The 24,339-nt window shown below is 46.1% G+C and overlaps 1 protein-coding gene across 2 annotated transcripts in view; it reads right to left on the minus strand.

The window, feature by feature from the left end:
• LOC1280064 (protein O-mannosyl-transferase TMTC2) overlaps positions 1 to 23,006 on the minus strand; it is a 163,518-nt gene extending 140,512 nt beyond the window's left edge. Inside the window, exons 1-4 of one of the 2 annotated variants that reach the window (XM_061662924.1) lie at positions 22,834 to 23,006; positions 16,153 to 16,165; positions 13,824 to 14,397; positions 2,434 to 2,520 (exon numbers count right to left, since the gene is read on the minus strand). In XM_061662924.1, the coding sequence (XP_061518908.1) occupies positions 2,434 to 2,520; positions 13,824 to 13,846 (110 nt within the window). In that variant the 5' untranslated portion in view covers positions 13,847 to 14,397; positions 16,153 to 16,165; positions 22,834 to 23,006. The remainder of the gene's footprint in view (positions 1 to 2,433; positions 2,521 to 13,823; positions 14,398 to 16,152; positions 16,166 to 22,833) is intronic. The other variant, XM_061662923.1, reaches the window with a different exon arrangement.
• Positions 23,007 to 24,339: the final 1,333 nt, after the last annotated feature.

The following is a 24,339-nucleotide window of genomic DNA, read 5'->3' on the forward strand; positions in this document are numbered from 1 at the left end:
ACAAATTCCCCTTCACATGCTCAATACCAAAGCCATAGCAATGTCCAAAATCTTCCAGCTGGAGCCACCTCGAGTGGCCTCGGGCTGTAAAGCTGTTCCCAAGCTCGGAACACCGATTTGCCCCGCTTGTTAATGCACCGTACCAACGAACCTACCCGTACCTGTCTTCCCGGATGTGTTGGTTTGGTTCCGGAAACACAAACGCTCCTTTGGAAACATGGGCGAGCGCGTGATGCTCGCGTCGCGAGACGTAAGGAAAAGTCTCGTTCCGGTGGAATGATTTAAAACAAAACAATAACCGTAACTCAACACACACACTCACCAGAAGGCAAACGTACGCGTGTCGGTATGTGTAAGGAAGAGCGTTTTGTGTGTACAAAATGCGTCTCGAAATGGAACAAATCGTAGCCGGAAGTTGTTAGCGAGCGAGCGGGCGTTAGCGCATGTGGCAAACATTTTCCACACCTTTCGTCACTTTTATTTCACCAACCAAGCCGGAAACAAGAAATTTACCCCCGATGGCTACGCTGCGACATGGAAAGCGTAAGTGAAACCTGCCGCCAAACACGCAAGCAACACTTGGCTGTCAGCTTGTAGTTGCTGGGGATAAGACGATTGTTTTGACTTTCCGTTGGGGGGTTTTCTAACCTTCAGCTGGGGGTAGAGAGTCACGCTCTTCGCTCTTCTTGAAAACCCGAAACCAACCGGAAATCGATGAGACACGATCGTGTGTCTGGGTCTGCCGGCACACACATACACACACACACCCGTTTAAGTGTTGGCGTAGTGAGGTAAAGGTTAACCCAGTGCGTCGCTACCTTTTCTCTGGGGTCCCGCCGCAAGATAAATTGAATTCAGACACACGAGACAGCACAAGAGGAAGATAGCTCACCCCACACCGTGCGGTGAGAAAAAAAGGCAACCCTCAACCTCACTAACACACAAACACACACACACACACACATACCAACACAAGATAGACCGCAAGAAATAATCCAGAAGCGATGAAATAATAACCATTTTCAAGCCCAACCATGTAACAGACGACCCGACCGGAATGTCCGTACAGTCGGGTTGCTTGTTTTCATGGGCATGGGCCCGCTTTTCCTGCCTCGCTTTTCCAAAGGTTCGGTGTGCTCTTCACTGTATGTGTGTGTGTGTGTGGGACGAGGGATGGGGTTTTCCATCGAGGTGCGTGTTTGTGTGATAATACACTGAATAATCTATTGTGTCTATGGGTGTGTCCGTGTGTGTGTAGGAGAGCGTGTGAGTGAACATGGTTTATTTGAATATAAATCTTCTTAATGTACTTATCTACTTACAGACACGCTGCTCGAGGGGTCGAGCCGCCAAACCGCTCGAGAGAAGCGTGTTCTTCAGTTCGAAATGGTGGTTTGTGTGTATGTATATGTGTGTTAGGGACCATTTCGAGAAGAATTTCATTTCCGAGCTTAAAGGGAATGAACGCATCTGCATCTGAACGTTTGCTTTTCTTTCAAATGCCAGTGCTCAGCTTTTGATTTTGCTTTCGTGTCAAAAAAGATTGTTTAAGCACCTCAACTACTTCTCAATTGATGATAAATTGTCAATGCTCGTTCATTAATCTAGCAGATGCCGTAGTTATTAGACCGGTTTTGCCAGTCCTTACTCAACCATTGCTTATCAGTCACAAAATCAGGCTTATTTTCACTCTCCAGCTCCCGACGGGCGAGCCAAATCAATAGCCCTCGACCATTCCGTTCCACCCTGGTCTCACAGCCTCTTACCGTCAGCAACCTCGCACGCTCGCAGTGCAAATAGAAGTGATGGAGTGAAATTAACTAGACGAATTAAAATTCAATCTATCACCGGTTGCTGTGCCGGCCCAGATAAGCTCCCCCCAGGAGAGAAGATCGGCCTTCCCCTGGTTGCCAGACCCGGCCAGGCTTGTCAATACGCCTTTCGAAAGCTATCTATTTTTCATACCATGATTGGTGTGCCGAGTAGATTGTGGATTATACTAATGAAAATGTCGTCCTCTGTCGCTTTGATGAGAGTGAAGCCTGGAAGGACCGGAGCTGAAAAGGGTCTTGGTGGGGGAAATTTGCTGACAAGTTTACTGCTTGAGGACTTGCACTGGGCAGGGAGGGCAAGGGTATCGCTTGGTGAAATCAAAGCAACTCTTTGATATTGGTGAAAGACGCAGTGCTTCGTAATGAATGTCGGTTCCTAGAATTTTTGTGTCGAGTTGTCGGAAATAGCAGAAGCAATTTATTCCATTCCCCACAGCCAAGGAATGTGCGTGTTTGTGGGTATGTGTATACGTGTGTGTGTGTGTGTTTACATTTATCCCGAAATTGATCAGCCATCGTTTAACGCAACCGACTCAGGTCGATCAATGTCGATGTCACCCGCTACGTTCGCATACGTTCGCTCGTCACAAACGTTACTTACCTGTCATCGTAGACAAATCCCGCGCTCAGTGTGTTAATGTACAGTACGAAGGCCAACGTGCAACAGCCCAAACTAACGTAATCCATGCTGCAATGAGAAAGAGAGAGAGAGAGAGAAAGAGGGAAGATCAGTTTCGATTACGGGGTTTTACGTGTTAGTTCCAACCCGATAGCCAACCGCGGCGTAAATGCATCTAAGCTAATCCTCTCCCATAGCGGCCCCGGATTTCCCCTCAAAATGATGTTTTGCTTTTCTTTTCTACCTTGCCCCACATTGCTCCACTATGCTTCAGCTGGTTGCGATGCTAAAAGCGTTTACCATTGCCCGTGTACCATTGAATGCAAATATCGATTTTAGATTATATCCCTGCCGTGGTCCCATCTGCCCGCAATTGTGTGTAGATGCGTGCGGGAGGAAAAGTGCCCGATTGAAAGGGTTCTCGAAAGTATCCGAATTATTTCGCAAGAGGTCACGCACACAAACACATACAGACAGACGTACACACAGAATACGAACCCATCAGGATTTGGTACCGTGCTGACCTTTCACAATGTTCGCATCCCAGCCGCCCTCCCGTGGTGGTGGTGGGGCAAACCATTCATTCACCCGGCCGGTACCGGAGCAAAGCGAAATAGCGTCCGAAAGCGTCATTCGAATTCGATATCGATCAGTGAGCGGGCTTGGTGGCACCAATTCCCCGTCACAAGCCCTATTGAGCCTACTGAAAAATGCCTCTCCCCGGGGCAGCAAAGCAAGGGGGGGATGAGTTAACGTCGAATAACCGACTGTCGATATGTTTTTTTTTTCTATTTGCTTTCCTGCCCAACTCTTACCCTGTATGTGTGTGTGTGTGAACTCGCACTACTTCTTCCAGTCCACTAGCACAGATTATCGTAATTAAATTCGTATCGAAATTCAATTTATGCACAATTTTGCTGCCCACGGCTCTGCCGAGCCTGCCAGCGCTCGGAACGCCAAATGCTCCGAATCCAAGCTCGGGATGAAAGGTGATTGCTCGAAAAAGGGAGGAAGCGAAAGAGCGGATCGTTATAGCTAGCAGGAGGGCATACATACATCGTCGTCGCTTGCTCTGTGGCACCGCTCCGGGGTAGGGCACAAAACAGTAAAAATCGATAATTCTCAATACTGTCCCGGGCTTTGGTCATTAAATCTGAATAAATTGATGGCGTCTTTATGTGTGCATTGGTGTAGCCCTTTGAAACACACAGGGGTATAGGTGGAGTAGGAATATCGGAAGCAAGAAGAACAGATTAAAAAAATACCCATTCATCCTCACATTCCAATCACACGAGCGGCAGCTGAAGAGCTTCGAATGGCACATACGCGCAAGGAACAAAAAACACTGGTTTTAATTTAATCCGGCCCGAAGGACCAATTTACGTCACTTCTCGAGAGGATGCGTGGAAGGCAATCGCAGACCGCGGGATGGAATGCGGAGTGGGTAAAGCAGAGCGATTTAAGCGTACCTTGAATGTGAACTTCCTATTTATTTTATTTTATCTTAAGTTTTTCATACCAATCATTTGAAAAAGGAATAGGAGTTAAAGTTAGTTTACATAAAACATTAAACAGTGGAAGTACAGCTCGTGGATGAAAACGTCATACGATTGAGCACCATAGCATGTGTCAGTTGTCTGCTAACTGGTAACGCTTTTCCACCAACAGCTAGAGTGTAGCGTACAAATTGTAATATCCTAGCACTATCCCCCGCACGAGTACAATTAACTCCACCGAATCTGTACCAGCGTTAGCGGAAACTTTAGATTGGCGTGCATAAAATATTCACATTTGCTCTAGCCGTTCGCCAAAACCTTCCAATCCCTTCTTCGCATGTACAGTGGGCCAATAACTGGCCTCGACTTAACCGGGAGGTATTTGCCTTTCATCAGCGTGCAGCGAGAATTCGGCGAACGTAGAGCTCCTGTCGACAGGGCTCATGAGTTCGCTCTGCGTGAGTCTGTGTGCGGGGTTTTTTTTTTTGTATTCCCCGGTAACGCCCCAATCGGAGCGCTTGCACATTGAAGCTTGCTGGTGAAAGCTTTAAAATTGGGATAAAAATTGCATAATCCCAGTGCGGTTGGGCGGGGAAACGTGTGTGTGGGTGTGTGCACCTTAGTAGTTGGAGTTGCCATGATGAAAATTCACACCTTCAAACATGGTACCATGTGCCCGGGCACCGGGAAAAGAGGCTCGAAGGCTTGCAACATATTCATGAGCCTTGACGTACGATCTCATCTTTTGCTCGCACACACTCACAAAGACCGAAAGAGAGAGAGAGAGAGAGTTTCATTTCAGCAAACGCGCGCGTCAAACAATAGATGTATGAAGCTTGGGGGGAGGGGACTTACGGGACAGAGACAGGGGAACACGCCACACACAAAAAATCCCTTACTGCCGTCAGGAAAATCCTTTCGAATTTTGACTTTTCCCGAAAGCATTCGCAACCGGCAAGCGCCATCATCGAAATGCGAGCTTTTTGTGTGCACCCGGGTCGTGCATGGAAATTACACACACACACACACACATTAGGCTACGACCGTGTGGTAGCGCTAGATATTGGGCCTGCCTTTCCATTGCACCTGTGTCATCTCACCTTGCGGGTTGCGCACCTCTACTACTGCCTGAGTCCTTTTTCGCTTTTCGCTCATGCAGCGAAATGCATTCCGCTCGGAGTGTACGTGTGGCCGCGTTTATGCCAGCCCCTCCCCAAACCAGGCCGGTACGTGTGCGCAAGATTGCAAATTGTGCGTTTTAGTACCCGGCGGGGCGGCCGCCCGACAGCGTGACAGGACAGACAAGCGATGGAGGAATGCCCCCCTTTTTTGCCCGTGGCCCGTGGCAAAAGTCGAAGTCAAAGTTAGCGGTAACGTGATTTATGCCAAAATTAAACATTTCTACGTACAAATTATAATCAAAAATTCAAATTCAAGCCACCGTTCGGAAGCGGCCGGGTGGCGCTCTACACTCGGCAGTACGGTGTTGGTGGTGATTTTCAACGACTTCATCAACCGTGTGCCGTTCCGCCGGTGTTCCGCGAATGTGTTGCACCTATCATCTCTTTCGCTTCCGTCACGGTCCCAGATGGTATGCGTTTTCTAAGCAGAGCGGGATTTAATAAACCTTAAAAGCTGGTGCCAAAGCGGGACAGTGTGGAGGCGTATGTGTCAACGCAGAGCGGCTGCTTCGCAAGGCGCCAGTGGTGGTGCAGTTGAGGTCGCTTTTGGAGGGTACAATTTCTATCCTTTTGGGGGCGCATTTGGTGAAGAATTTTAGAGATGCATTTGCAGCAGTCGAGATTTGATAAGACATTTTCCACACTCACAATGGCTCGTGACAGAAGCGTGACAGGCATTGCGATGCAGCTGGGATTTTACACTCTTCCGGGAGATTGATGCTGTCTGTGGGTTTGATTCTTTGCGATTGCAAAGTAAACCTGACAAGTAGCATAAGTGATTTTTTGTTAAACTAGGGAGTGATAAAAGAAAACTGCATAATTATTGGTAATTTTCATATTAATTTGAGTTTCCGCGACGCACAATCCACACGGACGTGAATTATTTCAGTCTGCTATTATTGCTAAACGGTTGAATCATTGGAATGATCGGAAATTCATAGCATGAGGATACGTAGTTTGCAACACAAAATTCAATAAAATTTATTGTTGTACATGGCCAATTGATAGAATACAGTTTCGCACATCAGCATCATATTGTTTCGATTTTGCGAATCCAATTTACTTAATTGTAAATTAAACTAAAACAATACAGAGAAAGACCCTTTTGCTGTTCGAACTGAAATGTTTTCCAAGAACATTTTGGCTCTGGATTCACATTCAGCAATTTAAATATTCACACGCTTACTACAGGCAAAGTAATTTCGCAAGTGTAATGGAAAATCCACTTTTCAAAGCTTAATCAAAAGAAATCCGTTTCGTTAATTGACTGACACGCCCGAATGCCTCTTCATACATGCGGTTTAAAGTGTGTTTCATTGAAGCAGGTTTCTATTGTAGTGTGTGTGTGTGTTTTCTTTTTTCTTGCCTTGCCTAACCATTTCCTATACAAATCTTCCAGTTCATTTAGGTACGTTGTGTAGCCGTTGTGACACAAATGCTAGGAAATCCCACATCATGCCACGGAGGACAGAAAAGGGTTCCGGAACGTTCCGGCGTCCCAAACATTGGGTTGACCGCGCATTCTGACAAATAATGGAAACAATTTAAACTTTTTCACCAACTTTAATCAAAGTGGTGGAGGCGGGAGCACTCTTCGGCTCAGAAAAAAATCACCCCCCTCCCCCACCACACACACACACACACACCCTAAAAGAAGAGGACAGCTGAAGCGAGGCGAACTTTAATTTTCACTCCCATTTGCTCCTGAATTGCTTTCGGTCTTTTTGTGTCGTTCCAGGCGTTTTCTTTCGCCGCGTTTGCCACGCTTCTGTCAGGCCGTTATTTTTCACAATTTCCCTATCCTCCCTCTTCCGCAACGAGCTCATGGTGCCGCTTTTTCTCGGCGGCCCGAGCACATTCTTCCCGCATCCAAGGAATGGCCGGGTTGCATTAATGGCCGCTCGAAACTTGAACCAAATGCTCATTAAAATTAAGATGGCTTCGGTACGGTGGGCTTTTTAAACCACCCCGCAGAGGCGTGGGTTGCGTGCGGGTGGCGAAAGTGGCAAAAGTGGTGACCGTTTGCACTCGAGTGCTCGAGTACTGCTAGGAATGTCTTCCCGCTCCCCATCTTCGGAGTGCTCGGTCGTCTTTCCAGGGACGCTGCTAAAGATGCAACCGCACAAACACTGCTTCGGGCCGATTCAGATAATGAAATTTTCGAGCAAGACAGTTTTCTTCCCCATGGTGTGCGTGTGTACCCACCGCGTGCGTCAGTAGTGCAATGGCCGGGACCAACCATTTCCCGCTTCGTTGAACACTTGCCGGGACGGTATTTCGGGGTTTGCCCACCTGCACATTAAGAAAACGGCGCAGAAGGGTGTGCAAGCAGTCAGATCAACATTGGAAAATAAATAAAACGGAAAACTTTCCGCAACTTTCTCATTTCCTTCTCGGGTGTGTGTGTGTGTTGTTGCTAGTTGAAGCCTGGCTTCGTTCGTACACTGGCATTGCTTCTACAACAGAACGAGAATGGTAGGCAAAAAGCATTCTGCACACCCGCACACCAAACCAGGGCAGCATCTGCAGGATGTCACGGAGCAGAACTTTGCATTCGGTAGCAGCGGGCTGCAACCGGGAACTCCGGTCCGACTGAAATCGAGTAGCTCTCGACCGGACCGAACTTTACCGGCAGGAAGAAGATGGACCAGATTTTCCACACGGCTGCTGTTGCCCTGACCGAGGAAAAGCGTGCGAGGGAATTGACGGAGGGTTTTGAAAGTTTGGTCCTACCAGCCGCTCGGTTCGGTCAGCTCAAAAGCTCTTCAGACAGGAGGCAATGGGGAATGGGAGCACTAAAGGAGAGAAAATCGAGTGCCCACATGCCGGTTCAATATGACCCGGCGGCAACGTCGGTGGCTTCAAAATGGCCGACTCGCCTGCCATTGTCGACATAAAGGCTCCTTGCATGTGGGTAGGTGAGTGTGTGACTTTCTCCTCTTCCATGCACTACCACCATCCTCCTCTTCCCATGGCCGCGTGGCCACTTTGCGCCCGGTCAGTACCAATTCGACTGCTGATCCGTAACATATGCAAATGTTTGATTGTCATCTTTTTTTCTCCCATCCTCTCCTCTCACCCGAAGCAAACGAAGACGAACAGTAGTGGCATGTGGGGGGGGATAAAGTTTTGCTCCCATCTGGGCCGACTTTGGCATTCAGCTCGGTGTGGCTGTCGCTGTGTCTTTCTCGGGCCATCGAATTCTTTTGACCCCGGCGCAATTGAAAGGCGCAGCCGGTTTTTTGAAGGAAAAAGTTTTCACGAGGCCTTGTCTCGCTGTCTTACCATTGTTTGCCCCTCTTCCCCGGCATCGTTGGCATTGCCATCAATGCCAAGGGATGATTTTTATGTGACATCTTTTGTGGCAGCTTGCTTCTTGCCGAGGCGTTGTTGTGAAACCACACGTTGGCATGGTAGGAAGGCTTGGCACTTGGTTTGTCTGCTGTTTTTAGTCTCTTGCTTAAGACTGGAAGGCGTGCCCAGTCTTTCCAGGATGGAATGTTTACGTGCTATCGCTACCGTGGCAGATCGGTTTTGCTCGTTGCTCCCAGTTGGCTTGCTGTTGTTTTAAGAGCATTATACCGGTTCTGCAAACACGTGTATCGGTTGAATTTCTCTGCGAAATGGAACGATTAAAGTGATGTTTGTCCATACATTCGGCATTTGGGCGAGAACTTTAATTGAAAAGATCGTTTTGTTTCCATTTTATCATATTTTAAATCATATTTTGGCCAAACATGTTTGATCTCTTCGAAAAAAAGCTGTTTAAAACATTAAATGACTGGAACAGTTTTTTGTGACATGTGTTCCTACATGTGTTTTCCAGAATCGTTTTGTACAATTTAGAGGGATGGAAGACTAATTTTGTTATGTGAATAAAATTTTGATGTCTTCATAATGATATTTGCTTTAACTACAACGTTCTGAAAACGTTCACAGGCAACAAACAACAAAGATCATAAATGTTACTCAAAAGAAGACAATCGATCAGGACCTAAAGCCTTTTTAAAGCCTGAATCTATTATACTATTAACTTTTTATACTACAATTACTTTAAGAGCACATTTGAAATGAAATAATCAATTCCTCAAACTTCATCGTCTGCAGCCCAAAATCCCCTACGATGGAAATGAAATTCCACCAGCACCATTATTCGGTGAAAATTAAAACATTCATTATCGAGCCGGGGTTGGCATCAGTTGCAACCGCTCCGGCCTAAACCGAAAACACGCGACCATATGCTATTTGGTGGGTTTCCATTCCAATTGGTTTTGGGTGATAGAATGTTACCAGGTACTCCCACGCATGCACGTTTGTGTGTGTGTGTGTGTGTGTGTGTGTGTGTGTGTGTGTGTGTGTGTGTGTGTGTGTGTGTGTGTGTGTGTGTGTGTGTGTGTGTGTGTGTGTGTGTGTGTGTGTGTGTGTGTGTGTGTGTGTGTGTGTGTGTGTGTGTGTGTGTCTATCTACCAACAAACTTCTCGCCCAAAAATCCATTCAAATGCATCTGCAATTGGTACAACCTCCGCGATTGCAAGGCCTAAGCTCCAATGCGTAGCCACCGTGCGATGGGGGTAGCGTTTTAGAATGGTGTGTCGCACCGCACCCGGAACCGACCGGGATGAGGCTTTGACGGTCGTGTACGGGTTGCTTTCGGTGGCATAAAATAACCTCAAATTTCCTGCACCACACACCCCAGCAAGCGTACAATTGCACGGTGGTTTTTCAGTTATTTCCGCTATCGAGCAGCGCAGACAGCAGCAGTCCCGTTTTTATGGTCGACAATCGAATGCCGGGCCGTGTATTTCGCGAGTGTTGGAGTAGGCCGGTGGAGAGTGGTTTCGCGTCACCCTGGAGTACGCTCCAAGGGCTAGAGGTCACGTTGTCAACCGCAAAACTGCCGGCGGAAATAATGACCATTTAACTTCTTGTTTTTACTAGCAAAACCGTGAATTGGATTCGTTTTCCAGTGGAACTTTGACGTGGGATAGTGTGAGGAAATTTTCACCGGGAGGGAACAAAATTGTATGCATGTTTTGTGGTTCCAGTTTTATGTTGAAATTTTAGAATTCATTCATTGGTATGTCTTAAATAGAGCAGATGATGATAAACGAGGATGAACATATTATTTTTTTGTTTTATAGATTAGCACCTCAAACTATCATTCACCAGTAGCTTAAACAATATCCCTCCCCGGTGTTAGTATAAAAAAGGTTTTTGTTATTTTAAACCTCCTGGTCGTCTAATTAACCATCATAAAACGCAATGTCAAAATTCATTACGGAAAACTACTTCCTTTGAAAGGCACGTTGTACCTTCATGTGCCTCGAGATCAATGGCTCAGTATAACCTTCACGTAATGACCAACGGTACAGGTGTTTGCTAACCTTATGTATCCTTATTTCAACACCACTTTTCTCACCCATTCCCTACTCGGTGGCATGTTAATTTCGTTCAAAGCAGTTAATACAGGCCGCTTAAATAGAATTTTCACCCAAGCTTTAATTAGTTTCTCTCGCTGTAAATCACTCCATCCCCTTCAACCCTTGCAGCAGCCTTACATGTAAGCAGCAAAACAGATGAAAAAAAAAGCGCAACACAAAACTCGGACAATCAACTACCATCCAACCAGTAACCTTTTGCTGGCTACATAACGAGTTTGGTGTGCCACGCTGGTAGACGGAGAAAAGCGCTTTCCTGACGCTGGATGCATATAAGCATAGCTAGCGTCCTCATTGTCGTCAACCTTTGCATCACAGCACAGCAAGGTTCGCACAGGAAAAGGCAATGACATTGACGAGAGCTCCCCAAAGAGCACACACATACACACACACACACTTAATTCCAAAGCTGCCTCCGCTGCTCCGTTGAGGGATTTCCCGGGGTTTTTGGCTTTAAAATTCCGTACCTCGTACGACAGCGAGCACCGTTTCATCATCATCACTTACGTGGCTAGTGAGATACGTTTTTACGACGAGATGAGTCTTTTCGGAGGCTGTGGAACAACACTGCTCATACTCATACCACGAGGTTCAGCGATGGCACGGCATGACGATGCTGCTCATGATGCTGCTGCTGCTGCTGCCGCCGTTAGGTTTCTTCATTGTTCGGTAGCTAATGGATCTCCGGCGGTAAGGAAACCTTGTACGCTACCAGGACCATCGTCGTGCGAACATGTACCATCTCCATCATCATCATCGTCTTTACTATTTTAATAATTTTGCCTCGCTTCTCGCTCGGACCCATGTCCGGTTAGTGGAAGCGTCGTCGGATGGGTTTTACGTGCTGCTCATAATCACTTTCACCCTTGTACTACAAAAAACCCGTAAAACAGGGAAAAAGGAAGCAAAGGATGAACGAGCTGCGAAAGCTTCCCTGCAGAGGCTACGTTAACAACGGCCAGCAGTTTAATGGGTACAGAACGGGTCAAAGTATACCAAAACCTCCAAACCAGTGCCTAACATGCCTTTCGTTTACGTTCTCTCACACCCGCAATCCTTTCCTGTATTATCTAATTAAAAAAATGGAAAATAATTCCATCCCAGACTGGACAACACACTTACCGCACTTCCTGGACTATGTGCCACTCTCTCCTTGCATTCTACCGGGTGTGTTCGAGTGACCGTAAGTTTTACAACAATTTTTACATGCCAGCGTTATGCAGATTTAATCAAATGTAATTTATTATCTTAATGGTGTTTTAATGCTTGCCTATGAATATAAATTATCAGCGTCTCTCGCTCTTTTGCCAGCATTTTGGTCAACACAGGCAATTCCACGCTGCTCCGGTGTGGTGTTAGGTGTTCTGCGGGGAACTTCTAAACTCTCTGCCGTTGGAACCGACTGGCCCTGACCGAGTATAAATATGCCGGAGAAACCCGCACTCCTTTCTTCGTTTGTTCAGCAGCTGCCTTGGTTGCGGAAATTATACCACAGCTGAGTTCATTGCATCTTGTAGTTACGGGTAAACGCTTGTCTTTTACCCAAGCTCGATGCAGTTTGGATGAGCGGGGAAAGGCAAAAGAAAGGTCGCTTATACTCTCGCTTTTAAGGTAGCATCGAAACTCGGAAAATTTCCAAAACGTATCTCCACCATCGTACATATTGGCTCGAGAAAGAAAGCTCCATGCCGGGGTATGGTAGACAACGGGAAGGAAATTAGTTTTATAATTATTTCACGGCATCGATCCGAGGCACAAGCCGGTGCACTGGTAACTCGTACCTTTGAATAAGCTCGGCTTTGCCCTTCTAACTATACCGGCAGCAAAGGAGATGGAGCTTTTTCTTCGCCCCATGTTTTACCCGAACAAGCCGCAACTAGGGCTGCAGGTAAAGATTGCAACGAGAACAAGGTGCCAAGTTGCACGATAAAGAGGGATAGAGAAGCGTTTGCTTGCCGGTAGAAAAGTGTAGACGAAAGTTTTAATTAAAGATTAACGCTAATGCTTTTTAATAAAAGCGAAACCCAACACCACGGGTAAAAGGGGTAAGGGGTAAGGTCATTATCCGCTACGGGCCAGGTAAGGCAGTGCACGGAAGCCAATGGACAGCAGTTTAGCAATTATGAAGGGAGAGGATTAGAGCAAGCTTAGTTTGGATGAGATTTAATGGAGGTTCACGTTTCCTTCAACATCACATTCTCTCACTAATGCGAGGTCAAAATTATTTATAAAGAATTGTTATTAATCTGCTCTTATTTCTATTATTCTACTGTTTGAATACTTCAAATTATTTGGCGTCTAAAAAAAAAATAAACTGATGGCTCGATGGTTTGACTAGTTTCAAAACAAACTGTTTTAATATGACATTTGAAAATGTAAGTCTTCTTATAACTTGGGACATAAATTTGGTCCTTAAAGCAACATAATAGCAATTAAGGATTTTTATCGACTTTTAGTTACAGTTTAAAAATATTCAAATTATTCTGTAACAAGAATAAGAAGTTCATTGAAATAAACAAAATGCGTAATCAATAGCTTTAACCAAATGCTCAGCATAGCTTAGAGAAATTAATCCCAAACTGTAGCATTCCACTTCCAACCCATGCACTGCGAAAGCCAATTTACTTTAAAGCGATCTTCTTACACTACCATCAATACTTAAACACAGCTCAACCGCCGATTGCCATGCACTTGCGGTGTAATAATGCAATTATAATTGAAATCGATGAGCATGCGTGAGATCACACAACCAAAGTTCGCTGATAATGAACTTGAATGAAGTGACTTGATGACTGTTGGAGCGAGCGTATTGTTCCCAATCGATTTTATGGCATTACAACTCGACTTGTGCACTGACACGCTGCAATTTGTGTTGTAAATTATTGAACCCTAGGGGAGACATTTCAGGTGGCGCATTACAACGCTGGCCAGATTGTTGTTCGGTTCGGTACAAGTTGTCCATTTCCCAAATGCGCTTTCATGTAGTTACATTTTTCTCTTTCCATTTCCGTTCCAAAACTCCCCCGCCCTCGTTCTGTGGTAGCATTAGCAAATTATTTCCAACCCTCAATTGAGGGCAGCAGCAAGTCAGGCGTACCCGAATGCACATCAAATGGTATGAAATGTGCGTAGAAAATTGATTTCACGAGCTGCTGTGGCCCATGTTTCCATGCTACACTCTCTCCCCCTCCAAAGGTTGGCCAAAAAGTTTCGATTTGTGGGCAATGTTTTCACATACCATTGCCAGTGTAACCTACCTTGACTTGTTGCGCTGTACCATCGTTCCCGCTAAACCGTTGCTAAACTTGCCGTTGCGCCGCTCTGGTTGACGGTTGCTGGAAAAATCATATTACGGTTCACGGTCGGTTCACATGGCCGCTTATGGGCGCGTACACACTGACACAGGCATACACTTTCTCTCTCTCGCAGACACACACACACCCACACACACACTCGTACTTGAACAGATAACACTGGCCTACGAACCGGTACGCACCACGCACCCTTGGTTACTTCGCAGAATTCGCGCAGCAGCAAGAATATATTTTAACTTTTAACAACTCCACTTGACTTTCGACTTTCTTTTAACTTTTTTTTTGTGTGCGGGCGCTTTTGTAACTTTCTTTTCCTTTTCTTGAAGCTGCGCGTATTTATTCCACACTGCGACTTGATTCGTATTCTTTATTTTCACACTAAAGTAGCACTTTTCGCACCGCGGGCGTGTATGTGTGTGGGCGCTCGGGCAGCCTTTTTCCCGGATTATTCGAACACGACTCGTTTGCTGCCTTTTTTTTGCTTGCTTCACAATTTCTTTAACTTCCACGAATCAACCTAATCAAATTGAAGGAAAAAGATGGGAGAAAAAAGGGAGAAAGGTAGAATAAAAATGGCATATTTTATGCAGTTTGGTGTGCAGAGCCGCAAATAGCAACAAACTGGATAAGGCAAGAAGTTGGTTTCATTCAATTTCATTCGTGGCCTTGCTCACTTTCTTTAGAAAACCGCTGTGAGTAAAGAATGGTTTCATTCTAGTTCCATTTTCTTTTCGTTCTGAAATGTGAAAACACTTGTGCGTTTTGCCGTAAAAGAGTGCCGCTCAATCTTGCACATCTGTCACTGTCCACTGCGCCTCGAAAAATCCGTTTCCATACTTTGCGAGGCCAAAACTTAGCAGCTGTACACAATCACTTAATCGCAAACTTTCGCCACCGGAAAATGTTTCGTCTTTAACCTCTTTTTTGTTATAAAATTATTCATTTTCGAAAACGGCACAACGGAAGCAAACGCTACCTGAGCGAAACACGCAACTAGAACTATTTATGTAAATTCAACTTGCTAACTTGGCTTTCGTCGGTCGTCGTTCGTCGGAAGCTGACTTGGAGTGGCTCAGGCAACCGCACGTCTGGGAAAGATCCTCTCAGCTCAACCTTTACACGCAACCTGTGCTGGTCTAAGTTGTCAGTTTTATTCCTCCTGCTCACTACGGGTGGAACGTCTCTGGCAGGTGGCGTACGTACACGCCACCGGGACTTCTCTCTACCGGCATGTCTCCACCAGACTTAAGTTTTTGGCTTCCCGCTGGTGAAGTATTTTCCACGAGCGCATTACACTATGTGCGTGCTGGGTGAGTCAGTCCTGCCGCTTCTGCTCCTTCGCGGCAAAACCGCGAAACCACCGCAGCAGCGCAACAAAGTTGGTGTTAGTCTTGTGTTGCCTTTTCTGTCTCTTACCCCACAGCTGGAGACAAAGCTGGTGGATTAGTTGCCCTCGCGACTAAACTAAACTGCTGCCCTTGTCAGGGTGTCGAGTTTCGTCCCGTCGGGGTTTTTTTTTCTCTCTCCAAAATTCTGACACTCGGAACTAAGCATTTCTAGATCTTCTTTGTTGTGGCTTTCTTTTTCTTCCCTTTTTTCATTGCTTCCTCCGAAGATGATGCTTCCAAAAACAGGTCCGTTTCGAACGTTTCGCGCATTTCCCACTCCTTGGGAAGTCAGATCATTGAAATGGGTTTTGTGTGTTTTCCTTCTTCTGCACGCAAAGCGAGACTGTTTCTTTCCCCCCTTAACGAACTTCGGAACTGTTCGATACCCCAAACGGACCGGAACGCCGTCAAAAAAGAAGTGACTTCTTTGGGCGAACAAATAACGCAATGGTGGAATCTCCGAAGAAACTCTACGCAGCAACAACAACAACAACAACCACAAAAAACACAGTCTCTGGTGTGGATTTCGCTTCGCAGATTGCTGTTTTTCTTTGCTAAACCACCCGACGATTGACGACGACCCTTTCTGCCAGCCTTCCGGGATCTGGGAACAGTGAACTGCGGAACTTAAGTTCAGTGTAGTTTTCTTGGAAAGCGGGAACTTTTTCCTGCTCCGGGTTGAGGTTTATGTTTTTTTTTTGTCTGTTTGTTTGTTTCTTCCCACTTTCTTCCGGGGCGATCTTTAAAGCTTTGTTTGGTGTCACTTGGCCTTCCTTTTTTTCTTCGGACGGCGTTCGAGCGATGGAAAAGTCTTTGATGAGACTTTTCATCGAATGCGTTGCGTTTGAAGGTGCATGAAAGAACTGCCGAGACTAAAAGCTCACTAGTGGATGTGATCTGGAAAGGAAAGAAGAAAAGAAAAATGCTGCTTAGAGGAGATTGAATTGGTAGTACTAAGAATAGCACACAAAGGCAACGCGTCCTCGACGCGGCAACTGTTGTTGCTGCTTGTAGCGAAACGATATAATATCACGTAATGAGAGACCCATTGGAGGGACAAATTCTTCCTCTCAAACATCCCACGAGACAAAGATCGTCGCGCTGGACCAGAAATAGCACCAAGCACGCCAGCTGTATTGTTATTTTCATCTTTCCTTTCTAGCATTCACCTCAAAAGGCTCTGTGTGATTTGCTACTTTTTTCCGTTGCTCTGTGTGTGTCCCTTATGGTCATTTGTAGCTCGCCGCCAGTTTTGCATCCACTGCTAAGGAAGCGTGAACAAACCTTCCTAGGCACGACATGGAAAAGGCAGGCAAAACACGGGCAGGCGAAAAACTTTTCGACTGCCATTTTGCAGCGCACCAGAATGGCTATGCCACGTGCTTCACGTCAAATGTGTGAAACGTGTCCATCTTCAATGAGGTTTGCCCCTGGCTCTGGAGCCGGGGTTTGTGCAAGAGGAACACTGTGCAGAACACAACAGAATGGTACCAACAAAGAAGGGAAAGAAGGAAAAAAGCATATCTAAAACAAAAGTTGCAAGCGAGAGAGAAGTGTAGCACAATAAATGAAGGATATTGCGCTTTTCCGTTTCCGTTTGTTCCATGTTTATGAGTGTGTGTGTGTGTGTGTTTTTTTCCCCGAAAAGAAAAGCGATCGTCTCGGATGTGGATGACTTCCAGAATCAGGAGAATTGGTAGGAGTGTAGCAAATTTCTTTTTTCACCAAATACGATAGTCCTTTCCTTCGGGTGAGCAAACTCCAGCAGCTGGGAAGTACAATCCACCATCAGTTTTATTTGGTGAAGGTTGTGTTTTCCCTTTTCCTATTATTTTTGCTGTGCTTTTGTGTCAAAACCGGATGCTTCCAAATAGATTGGATTCGCTCAATCGTACACCAACTGTTGGGCTGAGCTCGATCTGAGCAAGGGAGCGCGAATGTATAGTGTGCCGATAGTTTTATGTCTGTCGTGGGCTGTCGGTTTTCTCGAGTTTATCAATATTCCGCACCGAAGCGTGAAGGTTGATGAAGCAATTTAGAGAAAATGTGAATATTTGCAACGGTGTATTGTCTTTCTTTTATAGAATAAACTGGGAGGTTCTTGAGAAAATGATGCGATTTATGAGAAAATTGGAATGGCGTAAGGTTTTGTGTTAGAAGCTCGCTTCATTAGAGAAAAAAGAGGTCAATTTTTAACACTTTTCTTGTTAATTTCCGTAGCTCAATTTTTTGACCATTTAACGCACCTTTCAAAAGCATTTTTTCAAAAGCACACTTTAAATAAAAAATATCCTAATCGAGCTAACAGAGAACGGTTTTTGTACTTGCACTGCTTGCTGCAACCTTGCAAAGACAGACCTTGAGACAGTCTCCTCAAAAAAACCAACCACAGCAGAGCCTCACATCACATCGCAACGGTAGCGAACGAAATCAAAACCAGGATGTCCCCTAATGGGACACTGTCGCGAAGCTAATCCAACCAATTTCGTACGATGTACAGCACCACCATTGAGAAATGCACAGAAACGCTAGACTGGGCCGATTTGGGCGGAAATTTATATCGTCATAAAATCTTAGCATCCTTCGTGCGATTCCAGCACTAAACCTACACACACACACACACACACACACTCACAAGCACTGCTGTTCAGAGGCGAAAGTCTAGTTAGTGCCCCCAAAAGCGTGCGTTGCCTTTAACTTACCCACAGCTTGCTCTAAGCTCAGTGTAAATAGCAATACAGCCTGCGAAGGCAACGTCTTGTGCCTACCCGACGCATAATACGCACAAAGAAATAGGTATCATTCACGGCCTTAAATCCATGGTGCGCACTAAAAGAAGGCAGTGGGGTGAACTTGCCGACGTCTGCCTCGATGCAGAGAAAATGCGGCTTTCGCTTCTCTGTCGCCATCTTTCACCGTGGAGTGATTGTTTGTGAGTGTGCTCGTGCTCGCGGAATAAACGTGAAGGAAGAAATGATTTCAAGATTCAAATAGCCCAATAAGTAAGCGAACAAAAAACAAAATCTCTCTTCCCGAGACAGAGTGTTTTGCGCACAAAATTCATGTCAGCAAAAGGCACTACACGGACCCGGCAATTTCACTGGCGATGGAAAAGATTTGCAAGCAAAAATCAGCACGCACTCGCAGTGAAAGTGTACGGAAAATGAGACACAAACAGACGCGCGCAAAGCAAAAACGAGACAGCTCATCAAACCGCGAAAATCTCTGCACATTCGGCACAAAAGCGTGTAGTGTTTGTCGCTGAGGCACACAGTGTTGCACAGTGCGACATAATTTTCCTCCATCCAATCGCCAGCAATTGGGCGCGTGTGCGCCTTTCTGAGGCGCTGCTTCTCAAATTGTCATTGTTTTCCGCTGTGTTGCTGTGTGCAAAAATTTCCCTAAAACCATTCACACGCACACCAATCAAAGGGAGAAAGAAAAACGCAAAAAACAGCAATTCAACTGCCATTTCAGTTCGTCGTTTCGAAAAGCAGCGCCCAAAAAGTGAAATAGAATAAAGTAGGCGAAAAAGTTTACGTTTTATGTGCTTTGGGCTTTGTCGTTTGTGTATGTGTTTGGGTGGAGCCTTATAAATTTATCTCTCAATTGGGAAAGTTTGAAAATTGCAACTGATTTGCCTTTGTTGGACGAGAACGGGCAGGGCAAGGCGAGAGAAGCAGCAACTTACTCAAATTGGCAGATCGCAAGCAGGACGGCGCAAAGGGGCCGGAGTGTCTGTCTTGGGAAGCGTTTTTGTTTCTGTCGCCCTTCCGAAACAAACCATAAAACACACATATAAACACCGATTCCGGTTTATGCGGGTAAGAGAAACGACGCCAACGACGACAATGACAATGAGGAGAAGAACAAACACATGGATACATATTACCCATCCACAGCCCATTTCCATATTATTTGCTCGTGCGGGTTTTCGGGGTGTCCCTTTGTTTCCGGCGAGCTTTCGTTTCGACGAGCACCGCCACCGTCGTCGGTGGCGGTTGAAGCAACAACAGCCTACACACACAAAAAAAAACCTCCAGCCTTTGCCATTATTTGCTCGAAACCAATATAAAATGTGGTGCCGCTTTTGTGATGCCGGTGTTGGCATGTGTTTGCATTTGTGAGTTTGCGTGTGCGTGCGTGTGTGTGGGAGTGAAACTTTCGTTCAAAGCAACCTGCTTTCTGCAACAACTTTGGCAGAAGCAGGATGTGGTGATGCACACCTTTCGGCTGGGGTATGGCTGCTTTATTGCGAAACAAAGACCGGCGTGGCGTGGCGCGTAGGTCTGTGTGCGAAGCAGTTTTAAGTTTGTTTTTATTCTATCAGATCCTGTTGCGATGGGCGGGATTGGGGCAAGTTTTAAAGTGATATCTTGTTATACTTTCTCGTTGGTTTGCTCGTTATCGTTTAAAGCAATGCATGGGTGTAGTTTTTTTTTAATGTGAAAAGTTTGTTGCTTTTTTGTTTCGTCAAGAAAATCAAGCAATATCTGCAGGATATGTACAAGAAAACATTGATTTTAAAGCCATTTTTTATGCTTGGTTTTTAAAGGCAAAAAATCACTTCAACGAGCACGAGCGCACGAGCACGACGATGCTAAAAGCCAGCCATTATTAACCAGCTCTTAGCTCTTCATAAAACTTCATAATTCATCAGTGTCCGCGCTCATTAGTCTGCATTATAAATTCACTGCCACAGCAACTCATCTCATCTCATCACAGAATTTAATTCAATCTGACTATTGCATAGCAAGAGGAGCAAGGTGTGGCAGCAAACGCAAGCAAAACATTATAAACAAATCCAGCCAGTTTATAAGAGGTTCTTCCCAGCGTCTTCAAGATGCTGCTTCACTACAGACTTCACTGGAAAGCATTTCATCCACACTACTCCACCACCGCAGCGGTAGTTCTCCGGAGCCAACGACGGACGGACGGACGGACGAGCATAACCAATTAGGAGGAAAATGTATACCGGCACTGGAACGCAAAAACGTTCATTTCATCCCGGCTGATAAACAACACTTTGCACAACACTTTCCTCTGCGCTCTGGTTTTCTCTCTCTCCCTCTCTCTCTTAACGCACACACACACGCATTCACAAATTCACGGAGATACGCTTCTTCGGGGGTGCACTGTTTGCAGACATTTATCCACTTTCGCAAGCCTTCACTTTGCACCAGCTACACTGTGATCTACACACACATACACAGACACGAGGTACGTTCGTTTCGTGAAACAAGAGCCCTTAAGGAACGAGATTCCCTGTACGAGGACGTGCACTCGCTGCGAAGGAATGCCTTCTTTCTAAAGGGAAACAACGTAAAGGGGCAGCACCAGGGTGGGAGAGGGCACTACAGCGTGGTCGTTTGAAGTAAAGGTTACGATACAGAACATGCGGCAAAAGCGTGTGTGTTATTAGCGAGCAGAGCGAAACAGGGTGGGATGAAATCTTCTCAAGACGTGGATCAGCTGAAACCAATCGTTTCAGCGCCAATTAAACACTGCTACTATTACTCTTTATGGTGTTTTTTTCTTTGTAGCTCTCACTGCTTGTATAGAACAAGGAGGAACCTTAAAACGATTTCTATCGACATTCGTTTACACCGTGCTTGGACCGGGTCCGCCAAAGACCTTGAGGGTGAGTAAGAAATTAAGAAGAGAAAATGAAAGAATCGCTTGCAAAACCTTCGCTCGTTTTGCTTTGGTGTGTCGCAGGACCACACCACAAAAAAACGGAAACGAATTTGTGCAATTCGAGCTGCCAGGCTTTCCCCGGTTTGCTTCTTCCAAAGGACACACCAAACGAACTTAAAACATCCATTCCATTACTTAGCAAGGAAAGGAAATAAAGAGCGGAAGAATATTCTTTCCACCATCGCAATTTCTTAAGCAATTCGCCCAACATGCCGGCGAATGCCCGCCCGTACCCGGTGCTGTGTGCTGCATGTGCTCGGTTCAGATTGGGTCATGCTCTCCCTAACCTTGCCCAACGCCTTCAAATCGTGCTCCCAACCGGGCCAAGGCGCTCAACACCGACCGACCCGCCACCGACAAGCCGGCCCCAGAGTAACGATGCAACTTGGGAAATTAATTAATTTTCAATTTCGATAAAACAGCTGCCTAGAGCGTTTCCCATCTCCGCTGACTTCTCACTTCCTCCCCCGTCCCTCGAAAGGTTCACATCGGGGCACCGATAATTTCGGGGGGCCCGGAAACTCCCTCCCTCCGGGGAGTGAACGAAGGAGGGCGGAGGGAGAGCCTGGGCATGACAGAACGCCACCGTCCTGGGGCAAAATTGTTGAAGCAGCACATAAATCTTACAATTTCAAGAAAATAAATCGGTGGAAGTAACACAGTGTGAGTGGTTGTGGGGGCGGTGCGGGTGTTGGAAAAGTGTCATCTCGCCCTCGCCCTTGCTAGAACCGGGAATGGACGGGCGGTCGGCAGGTCGTAGAATGGTATGGGCACGAACTTACACCATCATCCTGATGGTGCCGCAGTACGGACCATCCATTCCGGAAAAACTGCAATCACTTTAATGGAAAAGCAAGATGTTCGCTCCATCCCGCTTTCCATCGCAGCCGCTGCCCCGTGCCACTCGTGGGGTGGCAGAGTGGGGCGACTAAAAGTGGGCAGGATTCATTTCGCATGTTGCTTCTTAGCCAATATAGTGCTTGTGCTCGCGCAAAGTACGCGCTTCCTTTTTGGTGGCGCTCTTTGGTGACGGTCTTTGGGGGGATTTTTTTTTTGTGTTGCCCTCTTTTGAAGCCATTTGACCAGCACGCCTTTTTTCCGCAGGCAGTTTGCGACAACTTGGTACGCTCTTCCTTTCTTTTTTTTGCTTTTTGTTCTTTCCCTTGCACTCGTTTAAAGGGAGCATGGAAGTATCATAAGGGAATTTCCCTTCACTTTCGCCCCACACAGCTGCCACACAGCTGCCACACAGCTGACTGGAGCGGAGCGTGGCAAGAAAGTTTAATGGTTCGGGGTTCACGATTGGAGAAAGCGGAAATTTGCAAGAAAATGCGAAGAAAATGTGTTTTCACAACAGCTGCTGCGAGGTCGGTGTTTGGCCGTGGTAAAGTGTTTTTTCTCCCTTTCTTTTGCTTTTCGATATGCAACTTCCTTCCGGTTTGGGTGATGGCCGGTTCGGTGGCAACATGATGGACAGGATGGACTCTAACAGGGAAATGGGTGGATAAAATGCATTGCAAATGGATCGTGTTTTTCATCGAAATTGAAGTGCATTGAACACACGATTTCCTCAACCAGATCCAACCAAAAGTAAACCGACCGTTCGTTCCCATCTTTCACTGACTTTAATGTAAACTCCCTAAGCGCACGCTTTCGTTTTCGTGTCAACATGGCTAATGGTTAAATGTTCACCTTTTTTAGTACGATGACGCACATTGACTGTGCGGAAGTGGTCGTTTCAGCATAAACAAAGACCATTGGAATGTTTATGCATCGCTCGTCGCAGTTTCTTTCATTTCACCTCCAAACACGTCCCGTGGGTTGGAAACACACGAGTGACAAACATTTTGTTCCCTCAAATAACGCACCTTCACAGTTTCTATTTTTTTTTTGGAGAGTACACGGAAGCAGGATAAGTAGGAAGCAGCTTTGGTTTCCTTTTTGGCTGGTTGGAAAACAGCCCTACGCACTATTTTTTAACGCGCGACGCGCATATAAAAACCCTCCTCCTTTCGGCGTAAGGATTCGGTCGAAACTAAATCCGAACGGGCGGCCGAACGTTTGCTTTAAATGCTACATTCAACAACGGAGCCGCGAGTGGCGGCACTCACGGACGTGGTGAGTGCTCATTTTTTCTGCACGCTCCCGTTCTCACGACCGTGTGTCGGCGCGGATTCTCACCCTAATATCCCCAGTCAGTAATGCCAGCTGAGACTGGGTTGATGTTATTGGGAATGTGAAAGAATCGCGAAACAATCGAATCGAAAGAGCGAACGAGCGAAGGGCGGGAGAGTGAGAGACGTTTCGAAGTTCGAAAAACCACTCACGAGTTTTTCGGGGCGCAGGCGCGTCTATTTTGTGTGTGACACGTGAACGCGAACCAACGCGAACGAAGCGGTTTTCCTTGGACGGATTTTCATGCTGGTCGCTTTCACCCCGCGGCCGAAGTACATTTTCTCAGTTTGCATTGTGTATTTTGCTCTCTCGGTGGTGAATATCGTACCGTGTGGTGAATTTCTGTCGGGTTTCTCACGCTGCTGCAGTGGGTTGGGTGACAACTGAGCTGCAGAGTGTGGAGGTGGCAAATGTTGATTATTGCAACAGACCTCTTATCATGGTCATTGTTTTGTCATCCCGTGCCACCATTCTCTCTCACTCGCTTTCCTGTTGTCTGCTCTCCCGTTTTTTCGCTCTCTTATTTTCCTTTCGAACGAGACATACTCTCATTGCAGCTCGTGCCGCTTTAATGGTAAAGCCACACAATTTAATTCGACAACATTGAAACATTGCTCTTGGACGGTTTCAATTCGGAGCAGTTCCTCTCATTCAGCTATCACCTCTAGTCACATTCCAACGAACAAAACCAACCATACAGCCAGAAAAGTGTGCCATTGGTGGTGTGTTGCTCCTGTTGAAACCGAAGGTGGGAGATTTTTCTCACGCTGGTGACAAGATTTTCCACGAGTTGCTCCATCACACCACACCCGACCGGCACCGGCTTTGTATGGGTGCCGCTTTGGGGCGAAGAGAAAATTAACTGAGAAATTGTGCTGGCTCGTGTGGCTGGCGTTGGTACGATCGTTTCCCGCTAGAGGATGCTTCGAGGATGCTGGCATGGATTCGACTCCCCATTCCGTTCGTCGACAAGTGGAGCATTTGAATCAAATGGTTTTAACGGAATCTTTTAAACGTTAGACTTTGTTGAAGATTGAATTATTTAACAACCGAATTGATTGTTTTCTTGTATGATACATTGAAGACACAAATCAATTGTATTTTAAATAAACGTTTTGTTAGAAGTCCTATACCCGATTTTGTTAAATAAACAAATAAATATCATCTGGACAAAATGCGTGTCCAATAACATTCGGCAT

The sequence above is a fragment of the Anopheles gambiae genome, chromosome 3, assembly GCF_943734735.2.
Source record: "Anopheles gambiae chromosome 3, idAnoGambNW_F1_1, whole genome shotgun sequence".
In the NCBI taxonomy this organism is placed as follows: domain Eukaryota; kingdom Metazoa; phylum Arthropoda; class Insecta; order Diptera; family Culicidae; genus Anopheles; species Anopheles gambiae.